Raw genomic sequence first — 21,226 nt, 5'->3', positions numbered from 1 at the left:
TTGAACTCTGTGTCAAGAGCTCAGGACAGATCCTATGTAATAGTTGCTTTGAAAAAAAGTTTTCCTTGAGAATGTCTACTCTGTAACAATGCATTTATCTACAGTTCAGGCAAGCACAACATCCTTGAAATCAAGTCAAAAAACTGTAATACAACATATGCTACCACCAATGTTCCTTTCAGGTTGAAAAATCTATCAAGACATTAGCAGTCCATTAGAAAATGACTATTATATAAAGTTCTTTTAAAAAAAAGTTGCTGGACATTTTGAAGACAAAAAGGGACAATGTATTATATGACATTTCTGTCAGCCACTTTCTTTCCCCAATGAAAATTAACAATGAAATTTAACTATGTATCCTATACATCAGGAAAATTAATTTGGCCGAGTCTGTTTCAACTGTGACCCCAGTAACAAATAATCTTAGAAAAAATATTTTGATGCCAATTTAATTCCCTTTTTAAGATTGAATCATTTTTGAAATGTTCGAGCCTTACTGCTATTCAGCTTGCCAAAGAACTGGAGGGAGGGAAGGGTGAGAAAGAATGCAGACGTTCCAGGGAGAGACCCTGAGAGCCAAGAACCCACCAAGGTCACTGATGCAGGTGCCCGACAAAGAAGTAAACTGTTCTCAAAACAAAAGGATGATTCATAATAGGACAATGTGAACATGCATGAGTGGGGAAAGGGTGAAGCCATTGTTTAATCATGAAAGCATTGCGCGGGAACAACCAGAGCTGGTTTTGAATCTTCAGTGCCAAAATGCTGTATCCAGTGATGGGATTCAAAAAATTTTACTACTGTTTCTGTGGCTGTGGCTTGATTGGCGTGATGTGGCTTGGTGGGCATGGCAGGGAAAGGATACTGCAAAATTCCATTCCCTCCGCACCCCACTAACCTGCTTTCTAGCTCCGTTCTGCCGTGCAGGGCAACAAAAGAAGGCCCAGCCGATCAGCTGGGACTCAGGAGGCAGAAAATAGGGGGCGGGGCCAGTCAGAGGTGGTATTTGCCGGTTCTTTGAACTATTCAAAATTTCCGCTACCTATTCTCCAGAACTGGTCAGAACACCACCTCTGGGTGTGTCCAATAAAGTTATACTTTTAGGATTACAAAGTTCCTGAGAGTACCTACTTCTTTTGGGTTCTCTAGTCAGACCGTTGACACTCTTGTTCCCCAAAAACAAATCAAATTGCCTAATAAATACAAGTAGTGCTCAGTGACAAAGTTTCCCATTCCTGCTGTCTAGCACTCCCATCTTTCACTAGGAATCTTATTTTAAAAAAGAGCAGTTCAAATTCAAAAGGGAAATTTAAAATTCACATTCAGAATAGAGCTGGAAGAGGACCTTGGAGGTCTTCTGGTCTACCCCCCCTGCTCAAACAGGAGACCCTAGACCAGGAGTGTCAAACTGGTGGCCCGCAGGCCAGATGCATCACATACAGGCCACACCCACCCCAGTTCTGCAAAGGAAAAAAACATTGCAATACGTCACATGACGTCACTTGACACAATCGAGTTTGACATCTGTGCCCTATACCATTTCAGAGAAATCACTGTCCAATCTTTTTTTTTTAAATATCTCCAGTGGTGAAGCACCTACAATTTCTGAAGGCAAGCTGTTCTACTGGTTAATTTGTTGTCACTATTAGGAAGTTTCTCCTTAATTCCAAGTTGCTTTTCTCCTTGATTGGTTTCTATCCATTGTTTCTTGTCCTACCCTCTGGTGTCTTGGAAAATAAGTTAACCCCCTCTTCTTTGTGGCAGCCTCTCAAATACTGGAACACCCCTATCATGTCACCTGTAGTCATTCTCTTCTCTTCTCCGGACCCAAACTCAAATCCTGCAACTGTTCATGATTTTAGTCTCTAGGCCTTTAATCATCTTATTTGCTCTTTTCTGCACTTTTTTCAAAATCTCAACTTTTTTTTTTTTTTTTTGTAATGTGGTGACCAAAACAAATGTAGTATTCCAGGTGTGGTCTTATTAAAGTTTTATAAAGCATTACTTATACTTCATGTATTTTTGATTCTGTGCCTTGTTTATACCATCAAAGATTGTATTAGCTTTTTTGGCTGCTGCTACATATTTTTAGCAATCGTCCAATAAGACTCCAAGGTTCCTCCCACAGTTACTGTTTTTGAGCCAGGTTGTACCTTTGATTTTTCCTGCCTAAGTGTAAAACCTTGTTTTTCTCATTACATTTCATTTTGTTGGATAGGGCCCGTTGTTCAACTCTGTTAAGATCCTTTTGGATATTGAGCTTGTCTTCTGGGGTATTGGCTATTCCTGCCAGTTTAGTGTCATCTTCAATTAAATTTATGGAGTCAAGACTGTTTTACAGAGGCAATAAGAAAAGACATGGCACAATGTGTGTCTTTGTAGATGGTGATGATCATGCAGATGAAAATAAATAGAAAAGGAGATAAAGACATTTCAAAGCTCATTTCAGGAGTGCTGTAAATGAAAAGAAAAAACCCCACAGAAATCCCGTTTTTCTTCTTGTTCAGGTTTACGAGATGTTAAATTGAGAAGCTTTGGCCTGCACAAAAAGTACTTGAGTTTTCCTTTCACAATACATGACTACTCTTCTAGAGAGAATGCATGCCAAATAGAACATCTGTAGCACTTCTTCCCCCACCTCAGTACCATGAACATTTTCAGACAGTGTGCCAAAACTGGCCAGGATTGTAGGAGTTGCAACACATGCAACACATTTGGAAGGTGCCAGTTTGAGAAACTGTGATCTAGACCAGTGGTTCTTAACCTTTTTGAAAGAATCACGCCCTTGAGCCATTGAGGAAGTTATTGCCCCCCTCCTCCAACATCACAACACAGGGAAATAATTCTTCAATTTATGCAAACAAGTTTTTTGTTTTCTTTAAAATTGTCATCAGGACATATCGATGCAAATAATTTATTTCCAGTCTTTTTCCCATATCTCAACTGTGTGAAAAATTCTGATGCCACCCATCACTTTACTCCCAAACTTCGTGATACATGTATTTCATTGTTATCTTATTTATTCAAGACACTTAAATGCAATGATCACTGAAAACAAAATTCAATTGCAAGAAAATGAAATGCCTGAAAGAAACAGTAACATTTAATGATTTAATTACAAGTGAATTTTAAGACACAAAAAGAAATATAAAAAGAGCATAAGAACAAACCGCAATGCAGGAACTAAGAATTTCAAGATGAAGACTCTGAAACTAAATTAAGATTTGAGGAAAATATATATTCATGCACACTGTAAAAAGGGTTAAAAGGACAGAAAGAAAATTTTTACAGAAGGAAAGCAACAAAAATCAGAGCGACAAATTTAATGGGTAGAGTGATAGAGGCTGCTGCGCAACACGCATGAAGATGAGCAATGTGTATTCACATATGTACGGTGTTCTGTACTGAAGCTAGCTGGAGGAACATTTTAAAACAGTTCAATCCACGAATAGCGAACAATCTGATGTTTTTGTACGACAGATATACAGCAGTTCACTGTACAAAAAATGTCTCAATGTATCCCCAAAACTTCTCGCTCCATCGCCCCCATATCGCACCCCTTCCATTCCTTTGCCCCCGCATCACCCCTTTTTGTTTCATCGCCCCCCTGAAAAATGAAATTGCCCCCTGGGGGGCAATATTGCCCAGGTTAAGAACCACTGATCTAGACAGACCCTTCATATGTGCTTGCATGAAGGTATTTGCTGTTATTTGACTCCAAGGAAATTAGATAAATTTTAAAAAATGTAATGGAATATTGCTGGGAAAGTTGGTGAAAAAAGGAATTCTGTGTATTCTGATATTATGTATATTATTTAGTCACTGTTTCTGAAAAAAAATAAGCTTAATTGTATCCCTGGCTTCTTAGCAAATCTTTTGGCTACTGTGCAGAACATTTGTGATACAGGGTAAGTACCAAAGTTTATCCTACAATTTGCAAACAGCATTATACATTATGAAATTTCAATTGATTTTAAAGTCAAAATGTACACAGTGTGCATAATTATTACACAAGTGATATTCTGACCATATCATTTTATGCATATTTCCCACCTCCAGGCTGTATAAACCTGAATGTTTAATGGATATAAGCATATCAGATGATGTGTTTTTCTGTAATGAAGGGTGTATGTGGCCTAAGGAGATCTACCCTATATCAAGAAGTGCATAATTATTAGGCAGCTTCTTTTCCACAGGCAAAATAAGCCAAGAGATTTAACTGACTCTGAAAAATCAAAATTTGTGAAGTCTTTCAGAGGAATACGGCACACTTGAAATTGCTAAATTATTGGGGCGTGATTACAGAACCATCAAACATTTTGTTACAAATAGTCAACAGGGTTGCAATAAATGTGTTCAGAAAAAAAGACTCACATTAACTGCCAAATATTTGAGAAAAATCAAATGTGAAGCTACTAGGAGTCCTTTATCCTCCAGTGCTGTCGTATTCCAGAACTGCAACCTATCTGCAGTGTCCAGAAGTACAAGGTGTTCAGCACTCAGAGACATGGCCAAGGTAAGGAAGGCTGAAACCCGACCACCACTGAACAAGACACGTTAAGTTGAAACGGCAAGATTGAGGCAAGAAATATCTGAAGACAGATTTTTCAAAGGTTTTATGGACTGATGAGATGTGACTCACTCTTGACAGACCAGATGGATAAGCCCGTAGCTGGAACAGAACTCCATTTCGACTCAGATGCCAGAAAGGAGGAAGTGGGGTATTGTATGGGCTGGTATTATTAAAGATTGGACCTTTTGGGGTTGAAGATGGACTCAAAATCAACTCCCAAACCTACTGTCAGTTTTTAGAAGACACTTTCTTTAAGAAGTGGTACAGGAAAAAGTCTGAATCTTTCAAGACCACCATGATTTTTATGCAGGACAATGCTCCATCATATGCATAATGAACTGCACTGCATAGCTAAGCCAGTAAAGGCCTTAAAGATGAAAGAATAATGACATGGCCCCCTTCCTCACCTGACCTAAACCCTATTGAGAACTTGTGGGTCCTTCTTAAACAGGAGATTTATGGTGAAGGAAAACAGTACACCTCTCTGAACAGTGTCTGGGAGATTGTGGCTGCTGCACAAAAAGTTGATTGTCATCAGATCAAGAAACTGACAGAATCCATGAATGGAAGGGTTATGACTGCTACTGAAGATATTGGTCACTGATTTGTGTGTGTGTGTGTGAAATGTCAGAAATGTTTATTTGTACATTTTGAGTTGTTTGTTTATTATTCTCACTTTAACAGATGCAAATAAATGAGATAGGCAAATTTTCAGTTTTCATTTAGTTGCATAATAATTCTGCATACTAATAGTTGCCCAATGATTGTGCTCACATATTCTTTTAGGAAAGCCAAAACCTCACTTTTACTTTCTTAAATGTTCAGGTTTGAGGTTTATTAATATTTTGGATTGACCAAGAGCACTACAAAGAATATTATTCAGTTTCTTCAATGACATTATAAAGCATAAATAAGTTATATCTTTTATACACCAATTAAATTTTTATTCAAAAACAAAGAAGTCATATTAGTTTAACTTATGGACCCTGAGCGTACAGTGTAACAATCACTCAGTCTATTTCAAAGGTAATTAAATTAATTGCTCAATATACATAACATTAACTTTCCAGTTAGTAGATTCCAACATCTGACAAAAAAAACCCAGAAGTAATGCATAGATGGAGAAGGGAACTGAATTACTAACATTTTCCTGGGACAACAACAAACATGTATCACAGTCATGTAAACAGTAGCATCATGCATTGATAAGAGGAAAAAATGCCCTAATTAAGACACAATTCAACAGTACAGGAAGTTTAATATGGTAGATTGTTTTATCGGGATCCAAAGTTGTTATAGTAGTAAGGTTCATCTGGTCGATAACCATAAGCAGTAGTTGGGCGGCTTGGAATTCCTATGGGCTGGCCAAATCCATCCATTGCAACACTACAAAGAAAAGGCGACACAGTCAACATACAGATACAATACACTGTCTATGCAAAACGGTTTGGGAAAAACAATAAACAATAGTAAATTATTTAATATCAGTTGTACACAGGACACCAAATAAATTATGTTCAATCTAGCTGACGGTTATTATAATCAAAGCCATTTTTCTAATTTGTTATGCAATACCTAACATTAATAACTCATGATAACATGCTATAGTCTGTAACCGTATTACTGCTCAGTAATACAACTTTTATAATATAAAAAGTGGAAAGAGAGGCACATAACTAAGGCAGAATATCTGCAAATAGCCGAACTTGCAAAGATGAATTCAGGAAAGCTAAAGCTCAAAATATAATAAGCCTTGCGACAAAAGTAAAAAAATAACAACAACAACATTCTTTCAATATGTAAAAATGAGAAAAAAGGTCAAGGAAACAATTGGTCCATTAATGGGAGAAAATAGCAAGAAGGTAACGAGTAACGGGGAGAAAGCAGAACTGCTTAACTAATTTGTTGCACTATTTTTACACAAAAATAAAACAATTTAACCTATCAAAAAATAAATTGTAAAATGCAGATTAGAAATGCAAGTCAAATTAAGCATGAAAATGGTAAGGGAACACATATCTGCTCTAGATGAGTTCAAATTACCAGAACCAAATGGATTATGCCCCAGGGTTCTGAAGAAATTGGCAGATGTGATCTCAGAACTTCTGTTCCATATTTTTCAAAGATCATGGAGCAACAGTGAACTACCAGGTGCCTGAAAAGGGGCTGATGTAATTCCTATCTTTAAAAAAGTAGAAAAAAAGGGATCCAGGAAACTACAAACCTATCAGCCTGACATCAATACTTGGGAAGATCCTGGAAAAGATAAGCAAGCAACGAATCTGCAAGCACCTAGAAGCAAAGTCATAACTAGAAGCCAACATGTGTTTGTCAAGAACAAATCATACCAGACAAATCTTATTGTGTTTTTTGACAAAGTGACAAAATTAGTGGACGAGCAAAATACTATTGTGATAGACTTGGATTTCAGTAAGCATTTGATAAAATAGATCACAACTTACCACTTGAAAAATGTGGGTTAAACCAGTGATCCCTAAACTTTCCAATTTTGCAGACTGTTAGGAGGGAGGGAGGTGATAGTTCCATGTGAATAGCAGGTGAGCCTGCACAGCTTCATTTGCACAAGCTGCATGCACAGGTGTAGCTATGCATGTGCACATACCCACCACATTTTTTAGCCTGGTTCTGAACCCAGTAGTGGGCCACGATCTGGGGTTTGGGACCCCTGAGTTACACAGCATCACCACCAGATGGATTTGTAACTGGCTGACCAACCACACTCAAAGTGTAGTCCCTAATGGAACTGCATCTACATGGAGGGAAGTATACAGTGAGATACCCCAAGATTCTGTTTTAGTAATCTTCAATAATCTTCAATACCTTCATCAATGATATGAACAAGTAGATAGAAGGGGAACTCATCAAATTTGCAGATGACACCAAGCTGGCAGGAATAGCCAACACTCCAGAAGATATGCTCAAGATACAGAAGGATCTTGACAGACCTGAACAATGGGTCCTATCTAACAAAATGAAACTCAACAGTGAGAAAAGTTAAAAGTGCATTAAGGAAGAGAAACCAAAGGTACAAATATAGAATAAGTGGTACCTGGCTCAACAGTAGTAACTGTGAGAAGGATCTGGAAGTCCTAATGGACAATCACTAAAACATGAGCCAGCAGTGTGCTGCAGCTGCCAAAAACCCAACACAGTCCTAGGCTGCATTATTTGAGGGATAGAATCAAGATCACGTGAAGTGTTAATATCACTTTATAATGCCCTGGTAAAACCCCACTTAGAAAACTGCATCCAGTTCTGGTTGCCACAGTATAAAAAAAGTGATCGAAGACTCTAGAAAAAGGGCAGAGAAGATTGATTAGGAAACTGGAGGCTAAAACATACGAAGAATGGTTGCAGGAATTGGGTATGTTTAGTTTGATGAAAAGAAGGACTAGGAGTGACATGATAGCAGTATTCCAATATATCAAGGGTTGCCACAAGGAAGAGGGGGTGAATCTATTCTCCAAAGCCCCTGAGGGCAGGACAAGGAGCAATGGATGGAAACTAATCAAGGGGAGAAGCAATCTGGAACTAAGGAGAAATTTCCTGAGAGAATAATTAATCAGTGGAACAACTTGCTTCAGAAGTTGGGGGTGGGGTCCAATCCTGGAGAGTTTTCTGCTTCAGCAGGGGATTGCACAAGAAGACTGCCAAAGTCCCTTCTAACTCTGCTATTCTGTTATTTTCCTCTTTTGTCTTTCAAGAGATGAAAAACTAGAAGCAATTATCTTATCTGATGAAAGGGCAATCAAAGTTCTCCTGATGTTCCTTAATGGCAGAACTTGCATTCCTAACTTATTACATTTCTCTGCTAGACCAGGAGAATGATGTTGATTTAGAAGTTGTTCTTGAACCACTAGATGGCAAGCTATAGTCTTTAATTACCACTAGTTCTTTCCAGACAGTTTCAATCTATTTCAGCTTACGCAAAACTACCCCTGAACATTTTCTTAATTAGGCAGGAGAGAGAATTATGGTTTTAATTAAGTCCTGATCAAATCAATCCTTTTAGTTCAAGAAACATGTAAATAATTAAGTGCAGTGTCTTAATGTTCAGAGCTTGTGATGTTTTGGTGATTTCCAAATGACTTACATATGCAGTAGCTCAGATATGTCACTCTGCAATGTTAAATCATGCATGTATTAAAGCATTTAGATTACAAGGAATAAGTCACATCCCAAGATACATGCTGGTAAAGATTCAAATCTATGAGCAAAACCATTTTCAACTTTTTATCTAAAAATGTAAGGTTGCATTAATTACAAAACCTGAGTGAATATGCAGAGCAGAATAAAAGGTGAGATATATAATTAGCCAGTATGCAATAGTGAAAATAAAAAATGAGATTTGAAAATTATATGTTGTCTTTTCAAATTAGATAATTTCTAGAGATCTTTTTTACACTATGTATAAAAAATGAAACAGCAGATGGTTATAGCTCAGTATTGTATTTACATACAAGGACTAAAAAATTTCATAATACCTTCTGAAAATGTGTGCCTGTGTTATGTTTAGTTGGCTGACACTGGTAAGAGTTTTTACTGTCCCTTATTGAGGTAAAAGAAATATATGGTGATGGCAGAAAATATGATTAAATCATTATACAATTGGCAACGTTTGCATAGTCAGTTGTAATGTAGCTTCATACACCCTGGTCAGATTTTACATTTCAACGAATTCTGAAGTGAAAAGAAGATGACAATACCTTTGCATGGTACAAACACATGGTACAAACATTATTAGCAATGTGTTTTTTTAATTTTTATTATAAAAAATAATAAATACAAATGAAAAATGTCAATTAAAAACATGAGAAAACTTTCTGATAACAAATCTTTATTTCCCCAACAGTTGATCACAACCTATATTGTACATACATTTCACATTAAAAGTAATTGCCAATATGCACTTAAATCCTTTTATCTCTTATTATTATATTCATCTATTATATTTCTTCTTAAAAACTGAACATCTTAATTTGCCCTGCTGTGTATAAGGGAACTATTTTAACTTATATTTGGTTAGACTTCTATTATGTATATATGCTATTAATTTTGCATTTATGTTTTCTGGAATTTTCTAATAAGAAATTCTGTGGTTTCAGTTCAAATCTTAGGATTTTCTGAATATTTTGATGTTTTTGTTTCCAGAAGTTTTTAGGTTTTTTTTTTAAATACATAACCAACTCACATGATTAAATATTCTTTCTTTATTATGGTACTTTAAACAATTATTTTTACATGATTGTTATTTCTAGAATGAGAGTCCCCCTGAGATTTGAACAGGTCAAACCCAAATGATGTTTCAAAGAACCTTGAAAACCTGACTCTTGGCCCAGGCATTTGGTAATTTTCTTCTTTTTCTTTGTTCCCATCTGGGTTACTTATCTTTGCCTAGCTTGCTTCTTTTTAATGTTGTTTTCTTGTCTTAAATGTTTTTTTAACATTTTGTCACTGGGAGTTTGGTGGCATATAATTTTAATAAATAAATAAAAAACTTGCCCATCTTGGTAATTATTGACAAAATTATATATCATCTGTAAACATTTTATACCAATTCCTCCTAAAACTATAACAGGGAGTGAATTTTATTGATTCTTTTCACCATAGCTTTTTCCATACTGGGTTAACTTCTCTGAAATTTTGTGTCCAATATAACATGCAATTTTTGATTTGTTCCACTGATGTGTCATATTTCAATAACAATGTACTTATATGCCCTAATAGGTAATCTGGGCTTTTTTTCCTGAGATTTGGACAGGCCAAACCCAAATGTATTTCGAAGGGCCTTGGAGATCTGATTCTTTCTCCAGGTGTTCAAATTCTTTCTCAAAGATCTTCTTAAAACCACTTTTTATTCTTCCAGTAATATGCAAATACATCAGTATTACAAATACACCAGACTGGGATAAAAGTAGTCCTCAACTTACAACCATTCTTTAGTGACCATTTGAAGTTACAATGGCACTGAGAAAAAAACAACTTATGACCAATTTTCACAATCTATTAGCTAAGCCAACTCCAAATATATAGTCATTCTCAAATCAGCCTTTTTTAAAGGGTGTTACAGAATTAAATAAAAAAATTGTGAGCGTTTTTTAGTCGTGGGTTGAGAAAGGGTTTCGGTGCAAATCAACAATTGTCGTCTGTGGCCTCTGTAGTTAAATCAATGTTTCGCGTCTTTGTAGCTTTTACAGATACGGGCAATTTTCAGGCATTTTTAACACAGATTTTTCTTGCTTTGATTTCAACAATTCCATGTAATTTCTATTTCTTAAACGATTTCTCTCATTTGAAATTACTAGCTGAGATTTTTGCACAGCTCTTCCGTTTTATAAGAATGAAGTCTTTTTGTTTGCAAATGTTCAGCCAAGTGTGCAGATCAGCCAGTAGACTGTTGAAAGTAGACAGAACAGCAATCACAACCAAAGTGGTTCAGATTATTTGTTCAATTTGGAATTGTCGTCACCAGGCTAACTATATCCCTAACGAGCCAATCACATTTTAGCACCTTATTAACAAGTATGCAGTTAAAAAAGAATGGAAAAGTGTCCAAATTTCTGCACCAGCTACATTCATACTTTTCTGTAAACTATTGAAATTTGCAGAAAGATATTATGTTCAACTTTATACCCTACAGAGTTTGTATCAGCATTTATCTACTTTAGATTTTACTGAAACATAAAATTTCAACGATTGTAAAATTTCTTTCTCGGCTATCTTCAAAACCTTGTTGCACCAATTAAACAATCATACTTTAATTTTAAAAAAATGGAGCAAGAGATATATAACCCTCAAGAAACAAGCTATGTTATTCCTGCTCCTTAATTTGGAATTATTCAAACATGCTAACTTATATCTTCTAGCTCTGAAATGCTTATTATCAATGAAAAGCTCTTTTGTTAGAGTCTAGCTTTAGAAATGCTAGTGAATTTTCAGCTATATAGTTACCTTAAAAAGAAAAACACAATAAAATTTATAAAAGACAAGATGATTAAATCAAGTTTCCCTCTTGTACCACATAATGGAGCTCTACAAGGATTCTTCTGGCCATAACTTGGCATTTAACAACTAGTTATCATTAAGGAAGAAATTTTATTCTATTTAACTGTTGCTGATTTACTGCAGTGAAAAAAATGGCTATATAACCTGAGCAGTGACTAAACAGAGAGATCAAAGCCACAGTCTGGAAATTAAAATAAACCTTCAGGCTACTTCCTGCAAGAAAAATCACTTTGGAAAACTAAAACAGAGTCCACCTAAAAACTGTTCTATTTTATGAGCTGTCACATTAATTCAAGTGGTTTCAACCAGTCAACTTCAGGACATCATATTTCCTTGTTTCTGTCTCACATACTTCTGTAAGCAGTTTTGGGAAGAGGGGGAGGATAAAAATAAAATCAGAATTCTTTCCTTTGGATTGAAACTGAGAAGGTCACAGTTAAACTCATTAAAACAAACAGGTTTTCATTTGAACATTCCATTCTCATTTATCATAATTTTAATTTTTTTAGATTTGTATATAACATACATTTCTTTAATAACACTTCTGTATTGTGTTCAAATTTTGTTTAAATCAGTCTGGATGATTTAAAACTCAAGAACTGGTTCATTTTTACCAGCACATCTGGAGGAAGTTCAGTGAGAAGTAAGACCATAGGAATTACTGCTAAGTTTCAAAAGCTAACTGTTTTTGACAGTTTTCTCCTGAGACATGAAGAAAATTAAAACTTTAATTCCTCAGTTTTATGGAACTGGACAGCCTTACAAATTTGGCACATAAAATTACTGTATCTAGATTATAGATACTGCATTAATATAAATTAATACAAATGAAAAGTCATGTCCACTGAGAGAAACAATTATTATTGAATAATACCTTAAGCCAATCAAAGATCATACAGTTTATCCTAATGTACAACTGAAAATTATTAATCAAATTTTAGAAGACTGTACTTAATATTTATAAAACAACTCCTCACCATTTAACCCACACAATCATGAGTTATGATTCTATGATTAAACTATTATTACAATGTTTCAAGTTATTAACAATGCCAATGATTCTAACAAATATAGTGGTTTTTAGGTTTATGAACTTTTTTGAATTTTCAATATTTCTGCATAAATATGACCTGAAGGATGACTTGTTTTCCACAAACATCCTAAAACTAAAGAGAACCAATTAAACAAATGGGTCAAAAACGTTATATTTGTTTATTTGTTTAGTGAAGAAAATAATTCAAAACCACATATTGCACGTGGCAGAATGTTTTCTAAGAACTGCTGTGATGGCAACAGCAGTTCCCAAATAGCCTTGGAAGGAAGGAATCTTAATCTTAGCAAAATTGCATGGGCTTTTGCAAAGTCAAGTATCTTCCTTGGGCAGAATGGAGTGGAATGGAATAAAAATTTATCAGACATGGTCAGGCAAGAAGTGGGCGCACTTGGAATACTGTTTCCAGTTCTGGTCACCATGATTAAAAAAAAAAGATGCTGAGACCCTAGAAAGAGTGTGGAGAACAGCAGCAAACATGATAAGGGGTCTGGAAGGCTAAACCATATGAAGAATGGCTAAGGTATGTCTAGCCCAACAAAGAGAAATATTATGAGTGATATGAAAGCTGTGTATTTGAGGGGCTGTCACAGAGAAGAGGGGATTGACATTCTCCAAAGCATCTGAAGTGATGGGTGGAAGCTTGTTAAAGAGAGATCCAACTTCAAACTAAAGAGAAATTTCCTGACAGAACAATTAACCAATGGAACAGCATGCCTTCTAGAGTTATAGGTGCTCCATCCCTGGAAGCTTTCAGGAATAGATTGGAAAACCTTTCATCCAGGATGGTACAAATCTGCTGCCTTGAGCAGGGAGCTGGACTAGAAGAACTCCTAGGTCCCTTCTAGCTTTATGATTCTAGTTTGTTCTGAATTTGGCGATTCATTTTACCCTCACAAATCCACTATGGGTAGCTGTGATACCACAAAGACTGATAACTCCTGAGATACATATATTAAAATGCATAATTAAAATAAGTAGAACAATTAATTTTTTGCTTAAATCTAAGTCCCAGTGAGATCAGGAGTTTTGTTTGGGTAAGGGTATAGGTGACAGAAATTGGTTTATTATTTTAGAGAGTCACAATATCATAGTTTTTAAAAAATAATAATCCCTAGACCTTTCCATTTCAATTTTCTGATTTCACATACATGTTTATAAATAAAAGATACTTCATAATTTCTTCTGTCATATTGAACTTTATGATCAGCTTTGTTTCTCTGTTTGATACAATGACTTTATTAAAGATACCCAAAGTATCCAATGCATCAATAGGAACTAGTAGTGACTATGAAAAAAATCTATGACACGATATATGTGAATCTAGTTACCAAAGCTATTACAAATATTGTTGGTTTGGGGGTTTTCAGTCAGAATGTCTTTGGTACCCTGCTATTAACCTTTTCTAGGGCATCATATTTTGTGTTACATTACCATAGCAGATCTGCCAAATATTACAGGCCCTGAAATAACTTAAGAACAACTTCACATTCTAAAACATTTGTTTGGAAATGTACTAATGACAACTACTGATTTCACTAATATAAACTTATCTTTTTCTAGAAGTAATTTACCTGCCAGAGAAAGGATGCTGATTCACAAGATCTCCATTCTGAAGATGGTAATCACTGAAGAAATCAGGACTTATTGCTCCATCATGTGTTATTAATCCATCTAAGAAACAAGAAAAAATAGGGCATGAATATGGTTCTTCTGAAGTAAAATGTTAAAAGTAGAGAGGACATTTTATTTTGGAATTACTAAGTTGCATTAGTTTCCTGTGCTACAATGAAAAACTACATTGTCAATGGTATATTTGTCACTTTGTCATTTCCACTAACTACAGAACTATGTCTTTGAACATTTCTAGTCAAACCTTTGACTTTTGGAAGAGGATTCATGGATTTTGAAGGGCTCAAAGTGAAAAATTAATTTTACTCTTTTGGTGCATGGACAGTTACTATTTTCTATACTGACGTAATATTAGGCTATGTAATGTATTTTTTCGCAGAAGAACAAGAAAGAAGTTACAAAGAAAAATTATCTTTCTTCCTTACGACTAGATCATAATATTCCTATTACACTGTTGGTAAATGATCTTCGCTCTACAAGGCATAGTTTGAATATCAGAAAAGCTCAGGAGGATCTTCAGCCAACACAACATACGTGCACACTTCAAACCCAAGAATACATTAAGGCAGAAGCTTGTCCACCCCAAGGATAAAACATCCAGGCACAAACTGAGCTATGCAATACAATGAGCCATGTGTAGATCTGTACAGTGGGGAAACAAAACAACCACTTCATAAACACATGGCACAATACAGGGGAACAAAGCCGTCAGGACTAGATTCAGCAGTCCATCTGCATTTAAAAGATACAGGCCACTCTTTTGAAGACAGCAAAGTCCACATTTTGGACAGAGAGGACTGCTGGTTTGAAAGAGGAGTCAAAGAGACCATCTATGTTAAAACTGAACAGCCCTCTCTCAACAGAGGGGGGAGGATCAACATCATCTGTCTCCAGTCTACCTCACAGTCCTTTCAACAGTTCCAAGAAGACTCCACATCCATTTGCACCACTCAGGTGAACCTGAGTGATGACACAGAGAAACCTCCAGGTGGCCTTAACAACTCTCTAAAAGAATGCAAATTACCAGCAAGCAATATAAATCCTTCCATTCTCCACCATCCAGTCAGAGCTGAACAAGTTTCTTGGATGAGAAGTGAAACATCTTCAAAGAAAAACCAGAAAGTCCAGTTGCCTCTTGAACAAATTATTTTTGGATCTTGGGAGGTGATTAAGCAAAATCTAGAGTTGAAAGTGATCCATTGGTTTTTGTGTTGGAAAGGATTACTAGAGCTTCCTGGTTTATAACACTCCTACCTACCACAAACCTACCTACCACATTAGGCTCTCCACTAAAACACCTAGCAGAGAAACAAGAGATAGAACTCTACTTATATTTCAGAATTATTACAAACTAATTGCTCTAGCCACCAGGCCTTGAGGTACCTTCCCTTGAGACCTGCATATTGTGGTATGCTTTCCCATTATGATTCTGGAGTAGGATGATGGGTCCATGATTTTGTCCTCAATCCTCATCTACCAGGAAGTATGTTGATGATTATAAGTAATCTACAAATGTAACTCTTTTGCCACTTCCTTTAGTCTACATATTATATTGGGATTGGGGAAAAATCCCCTGCAAAAAGAAGAGACTCTTGTAATTATTGTGTCCTGTGCACCCCACCCCATTCATACTCATAAAGCATAATGTGGGGAGGGAGACTTGCAGCTAGAAAGACTAAACATTAGTGAAAAGTAACAAATTTCATTATAAATAAAAGTACAGGTACTCCTCGACTTATGGCCACAATTCAGTCCAAAATTTATTTTGTTAAGTGGGAATCTGTTAAGTGAGTTTTGCCCCATTTTAAAACATTTCTTGCACAGTTGTTAAGTGAATCACTGTAGTTGATAAGTTAGTATCCTGGTTGTTAAGTGACTCTGGCTTCCCCATTGATTTTGGTTGTCAGAAGATTGCAAAAAGTGATCACATGATCCTGGGACACTGCAATGGTCATAAGTATGAACCAGTTGCCAAGCATCTGAATTTTCATCACATGATCATGGGGATGCTGCGAAGGTTGTATCTGTGAAAAGCGGACATAAAGTCGTCTTATACGCCGGCAAATACGGTAAGTCATTTTTTTCATTGCCCTTGTAATTTTGAACGATCACTGAATGAACAAGTTGTAAGTCAAGGACTACCTGTTACTCTATTTATACATTGCAACTATTCTATACTGGCTTAAGTTAGAAATTTGCACTGTTTTCCATGGCAGCTTTAATGTGTGTTGAAATATGTCCTTTGAAATACATGACATACTGTACACTCAGTGGTGGGCTCCTGCTGGATCACACTAGTTCTCCCGAACCGTATGTTCATTTTCTGAGCAATTCAGAGAACCGGTTGTTGGAAGCAGAAAGGAAAGATTCTAGTGTGCCTGTATTTCTAATCTAATCCTTATCTTAATTACCGCCCCTGCTGCTTTGTTTCCCCTGCCGCCCCTAGTGTTTTCAGAAACTTGCCTCTGGGTTGAGCTTTGTTACATGATAATAGCCTTAATGGTTCTTGGCAGTACTCCCAGACTCCCCACCCCCCACCCCAAGCTTTTTGTGGTACTTTTATTCCTGGGGCTTGAACAGCTATTTACAGAAGTGTTGGCATAGCCATAGAAGAAATGGCTGAGAGGCAGGATGCAAGCTTGGCATTCTGTCTGATTTATTGACTGCCTTTCTGGGGGGGTGGGGGGGGTGATTTTTCCTTAAATCTGGATATCTTGTGAGGTAAGTGAGACCAGCTGGTATCTTTAAGTGGTGCAAATGAATCCAATGATTCCTCCTGGGTGCTTTGTCAGTTCACTCAGCACAGGAGTCTTTTGTCTATGGAGATTCTTCAGTCATCCAGGTCATGGTTGTCCCAAAGGGGCTTTTTTTCGAGAGGCAACTGGACTTTCTTGGTTTCCAGAAAGTCCAGTTGCCTCTTGAAAAAGCACCTTTGGGACAGGAGTCTCTTACATTGCTTCAGAGTGGCTGAGGCACATGATTGCTCACTGATAATAAGTTGATCCTCCTTCCAATTTGTTATAGTTTGCTCTCATGGTAATATGGCATAATAACATGGCACCAATTGTAGAAAGTTAGCACCCACCCCTCTCCTAGAATAATAAAATATTTTGAGAAATATTAAAAAGGAAGACTATATAGTATTTCCCTGGATGAGAAATGGAAAAACATGTTTTCTTAGAGGGAGAAAGCAACCCCCACCTTTTAAAATAGTCCACAGCAAATGTGAGCACAAGAGCTAAAGAGATAGCTATATTCATAGGCAAAAATTCCCTGAAGCAAGGTCTGAACAAAGACAGAATGGGATTAGCCCTCACTCAAGATGTTAATTTGTCTCTTTAGCTTGGCATTTTGTAGCCCAAAAATGCCCACCCACTTTTTGGAGATCTTAAATGACTTCTCTGCTAAAGGGTTTCACTTTATGAACAAAAGTTGGCTGTATTTTAACTATTTTAATTCCACAATGTGCTCTGGCACCCTGCCTAATTTGTAACTCTGGGTTGCAGATATTGTTGAGCAAAAGGAAAGTATTCAGACAGAATGGTTTAGCTTTCCATGACAGCTGTGTCTCATTGATCTTCAGTGTGTATTCCCCCATTTCTAATCTAATGATTGGTATTTAGGGCAGTTTTTTTGCAAGCAAAGAAACTTTTTGTATTTTTGTACAGGTAATCCTTGACTTACAACAGTTCATGTAGTGACCATTCAAAATTACAATGGCACTGAAAAAAGTTATTTATGACTGTTTTTACACTTAAGACTTGTGGCAGCACCCCCATGGTCACAAGAGGCCGGGCGAGGCTAAGTGCTCCTCAATGTGAGTGACATCAAGTTGGCCACGCCCACTCAGTCACATGACCACCCAGCCAATCATTAGGGCAGAGAAACAGTTGTAAAAAAATTTGAAGCCTACCACTGTGTACATACATATTCATACACATGTACACAATAAATATATTATTTATATATACACACAGACACATAAACCCATACACACATATATATACATATACACACATATACATAAATGCACACATTCCATGGTTCATTACATATTTCCATTCAAATGGGAATTTGAAACTGCAAAATTACTTGATAAATTCAAGTAGCAATTGTTTTACCATTTGTGACAACAAGCTGGTATCAGATAAAACAGATGCAAACAAAAATCAGAATTGTTTAAAGAAGACTTCTCCAATCCAAGTAAATATATGCAAACATACTGTAACAATACTAAAAAAAATATGAAGGAAAACATGTAAATTTCCCTTTTTTATTATCTGCTTATATGTAAATAGCATCATGAATTGAGTAAACATGTTTGTATTTCTTTCTAAATCCCATTGGAGAGACACGTGCTACAAGAACATAAGTTAAACAGACATCAGAGTATATAACTATAAAATTTTAGATCAGAGCTAGGAATTGCAAATGCTACAGGGTGTCAATCTTCTTCTAACTATTCACTCCTAATTTAATATCATTGCTCTCTAAAACTGCCTTGTTCTTTTAAACAAATTAGAATGGAGCAGGAAAATTCAAAATATACAATCTCACACATCTGGATTTTTGATCACTTTGATTATTTACTGAATATTATATGCTGCTGCAATCAAAAGCAGTAATTAATTGTACGTAATGATTTTAAAAAGCAATCAGCTTGAAGGGAAAGTATGAATGGTAGGGGGAATTACAAATACTTCAAACCTGAAGAATGCTGCTATAATCTATTCCCAAAAAGTTTTAAATTCTTTGCTTAATCTTATATAATGTTTCTCAGAAATTAGGCCTTCAGAATTATGGCTGCATTAGATTTTCAGGTCACAGCTTCAATAGTACCAGCTTCAACTGATACAATATGCAGCTGTTTGTGTAGTGCTAGGACCTCTCAGGTTCTAGGTAACAACACCTCTCCTGCAAGAAGTTTATTTACCAGGTATAATTCAAATTATGGCTTCTGATTATTCTATGAAAGCAAGTGACTATAGTTCTTCCAATGTATAAGCCTCATTAGAATTCTGGCTTATGCTCTGCTAAGATCCCTTGGCCTTTCCAAATAGCGATTTTTTGAATAATTAGACCTAGCTAATACCACAGTAAGTCAGGAGTGTGACAATCAAGTCTGTAGATTAAGAGATGGCTTAGAAGTTGCATTCTCTGAAATTGAAACTGCATCAAAAGGAGCTGGCAGAAGGAAGACATCTGGAATTAACAAAGTATATATCCATGCATGTATTCTGTTTTATGTAAGTATCTGTGGGCATTACAGATAATCCTCGACTTATGACCACAATTGAACCCAAAATTTCCATTGCTAAGAGAAACATTTGTTAAGTGAGTTTTGCCCCATTTTACAACCTTTCTTGCTACAGTTGTTAAGTAAATCACTGCAGTTGTTAAATTAATAACATGGTTAAGTGAATCTGGCTTCCCCATTGACTTTGCTTATCAGAAGGTCACAAAAGGGGAATTACATGATCCTGGCACACTGCAACTGTCAGAAATACATGCCAGTTTCCAAGTGTCTGAATTTTGATCATGTGATTATGGGGATGCTGCAATGGTCATTAGGTGTGAAAAAAGGTCGCAAGTCACATTTTTCATTGCCGTTGTAATTTCGAACAATCACTAAACAAATGGTTTTAAGTCAAGTATTACCTGTAATGCGTATAATAAGCTTATTAATCTATTTCAACTGCTTCGAACCAGCAAACTTTTAAAAAAATTCTTCCAAGTAAGATATAGCCTCTGCCACTAGATTGACAAAATAGTCCTCAAAACTTATGAGAGCCTTACTTGTCAACATATGCAGAAAAATCCCTTGTCTTAACAACTTTCATACTAATATCAAACATACAAGTGAAAGGAATGTATTGCATATCTGTTCTGAGAAGCAACTTCAAGAAGCCTGGGATAGGAAGGAGAGTTGTATGCTGCTTTTTGTGTCAGGCTTACCAGCACTGTAATAAAGATCAGGTCGTTCTAGAATATCGCCTTCATGAATATATGGCTCAATGCGGTCATCCCCATACAGGTATTGCTCATTTTCATCCATTTGCCGACTTTCCACCATTTCTAGCCACTGAGAATTGTGCCATCGGAATTTCTCACTTTGTATCTTCTTAGCCCATTCTTCATCATACTCCTGTTTGGACCATTTAGAAATTTAATGTTAAGAGTTCAGTGGCATTCTTTGTTATACTTCACTTCAAAATATCAAATGTATTGCAAGAAGATGAGGAGGTGGAAAAGAGGAAGATCAAGCTCCAAAAGTAAACAAAAAGCAAGCAGTAATTAATAACTTATTTGAACGTCTGGTGCTGGAGTTTTGGCTTTAAATGTAATTTATTTTGCCTGTGAGAGTACCTGTCAAAATGTTAAAACTTATTTTTTTTAAAAAAGAGTGACAATACAATGAAAAACAAGACCTTAGGAGTAGCACTGTTGGGTCTGAAAAGAGCCATCTTTAATCCAGGATTCTAGTTCACGTAGCCAATGAAATGCAACCAAGATGCAATCAAGGAAACAAATGGTATTCTACCTTAGCAATTGGTCTTTAACTAACACTAAGATGAAACACAACTTTTACAGTATACTTTTCTTTAATTCTAAATTTGGCCCAAGTTCAAATGAGTGCTATTGTTGCCTTACAATCAACAGTAAATTTTAAATTATTCTGTGATGGTCATGCAAATTTTTTTTCAAAAGTATTCAAAAGAAATTCATTTTTAAAAATTTATAACATTACATCCATTAGAGACTGCTAATATGACAATATTGTAATTAATCATTTGCAATATTTGACTTATTCAAGAAAATAAAGTCCAGCATACTCAGCAGTGTTTATGTGCATTTTAAAAAATAGATATATTATGCTCTACATAGCATTACAATTGCTTTAATAAGTAAATATTATCCACATCACCTATTAGATAAATATTTAA

The 21,226-nt window shown here is 36.0% G+C and overlaps 1 protein-coding gene across 1 annotated transcript in view; it reads right to left on the bottom strand.

Moving 5' to 3' along the window:
• Positions 1–5,281: 5,281 nt before the first annotated feature.
• The window catches only part of KIFAP3 (kinesin associated protein 3), a 69,686-nt gene continuing 53,741 nt past the window's right edge, over positions 5,282–21,226 (bottom strand). The window contains exons 18-20 of the mRNA XM_026682183.2: positions 20,238–20,427; positions 14,225–14,324; positions 5,282–5,959 (exon numbers count right to left, since the gene is read on the bottom strand). Coding sequence (XP_026537968.1) covers positions 5,848–5,959; positions 14,225–14,324; positions 20,238–20,427 — 402 coding nt within the window. The 3' untranslated portion in view covers positions 5,282–5,847. The remainder of the gene's footprint in view (positions 5,960–14,224; positions 14,325–20,237; positions 20,428–21,226) is intronic.

The sequence above is a fragment of the Notechis scutatus genome, chromosome 3 (assembly GCF_049901735.1).
Source record: "Notechis scutatus isolate UNSWTSFEM ecotype Mainland chromosome 3, rNotScu1.2, whole genome shotgun sequence".
Classification (NCBI taxonomy): Eukaryota; Metazoa; Chordata; class Lepidosauria; order Squamata; family Elapidae; genus Notechis; species Notechis scutatus.
This window is presented reverse-complemented; position numbering and strand designations above follow the sequence as displayed.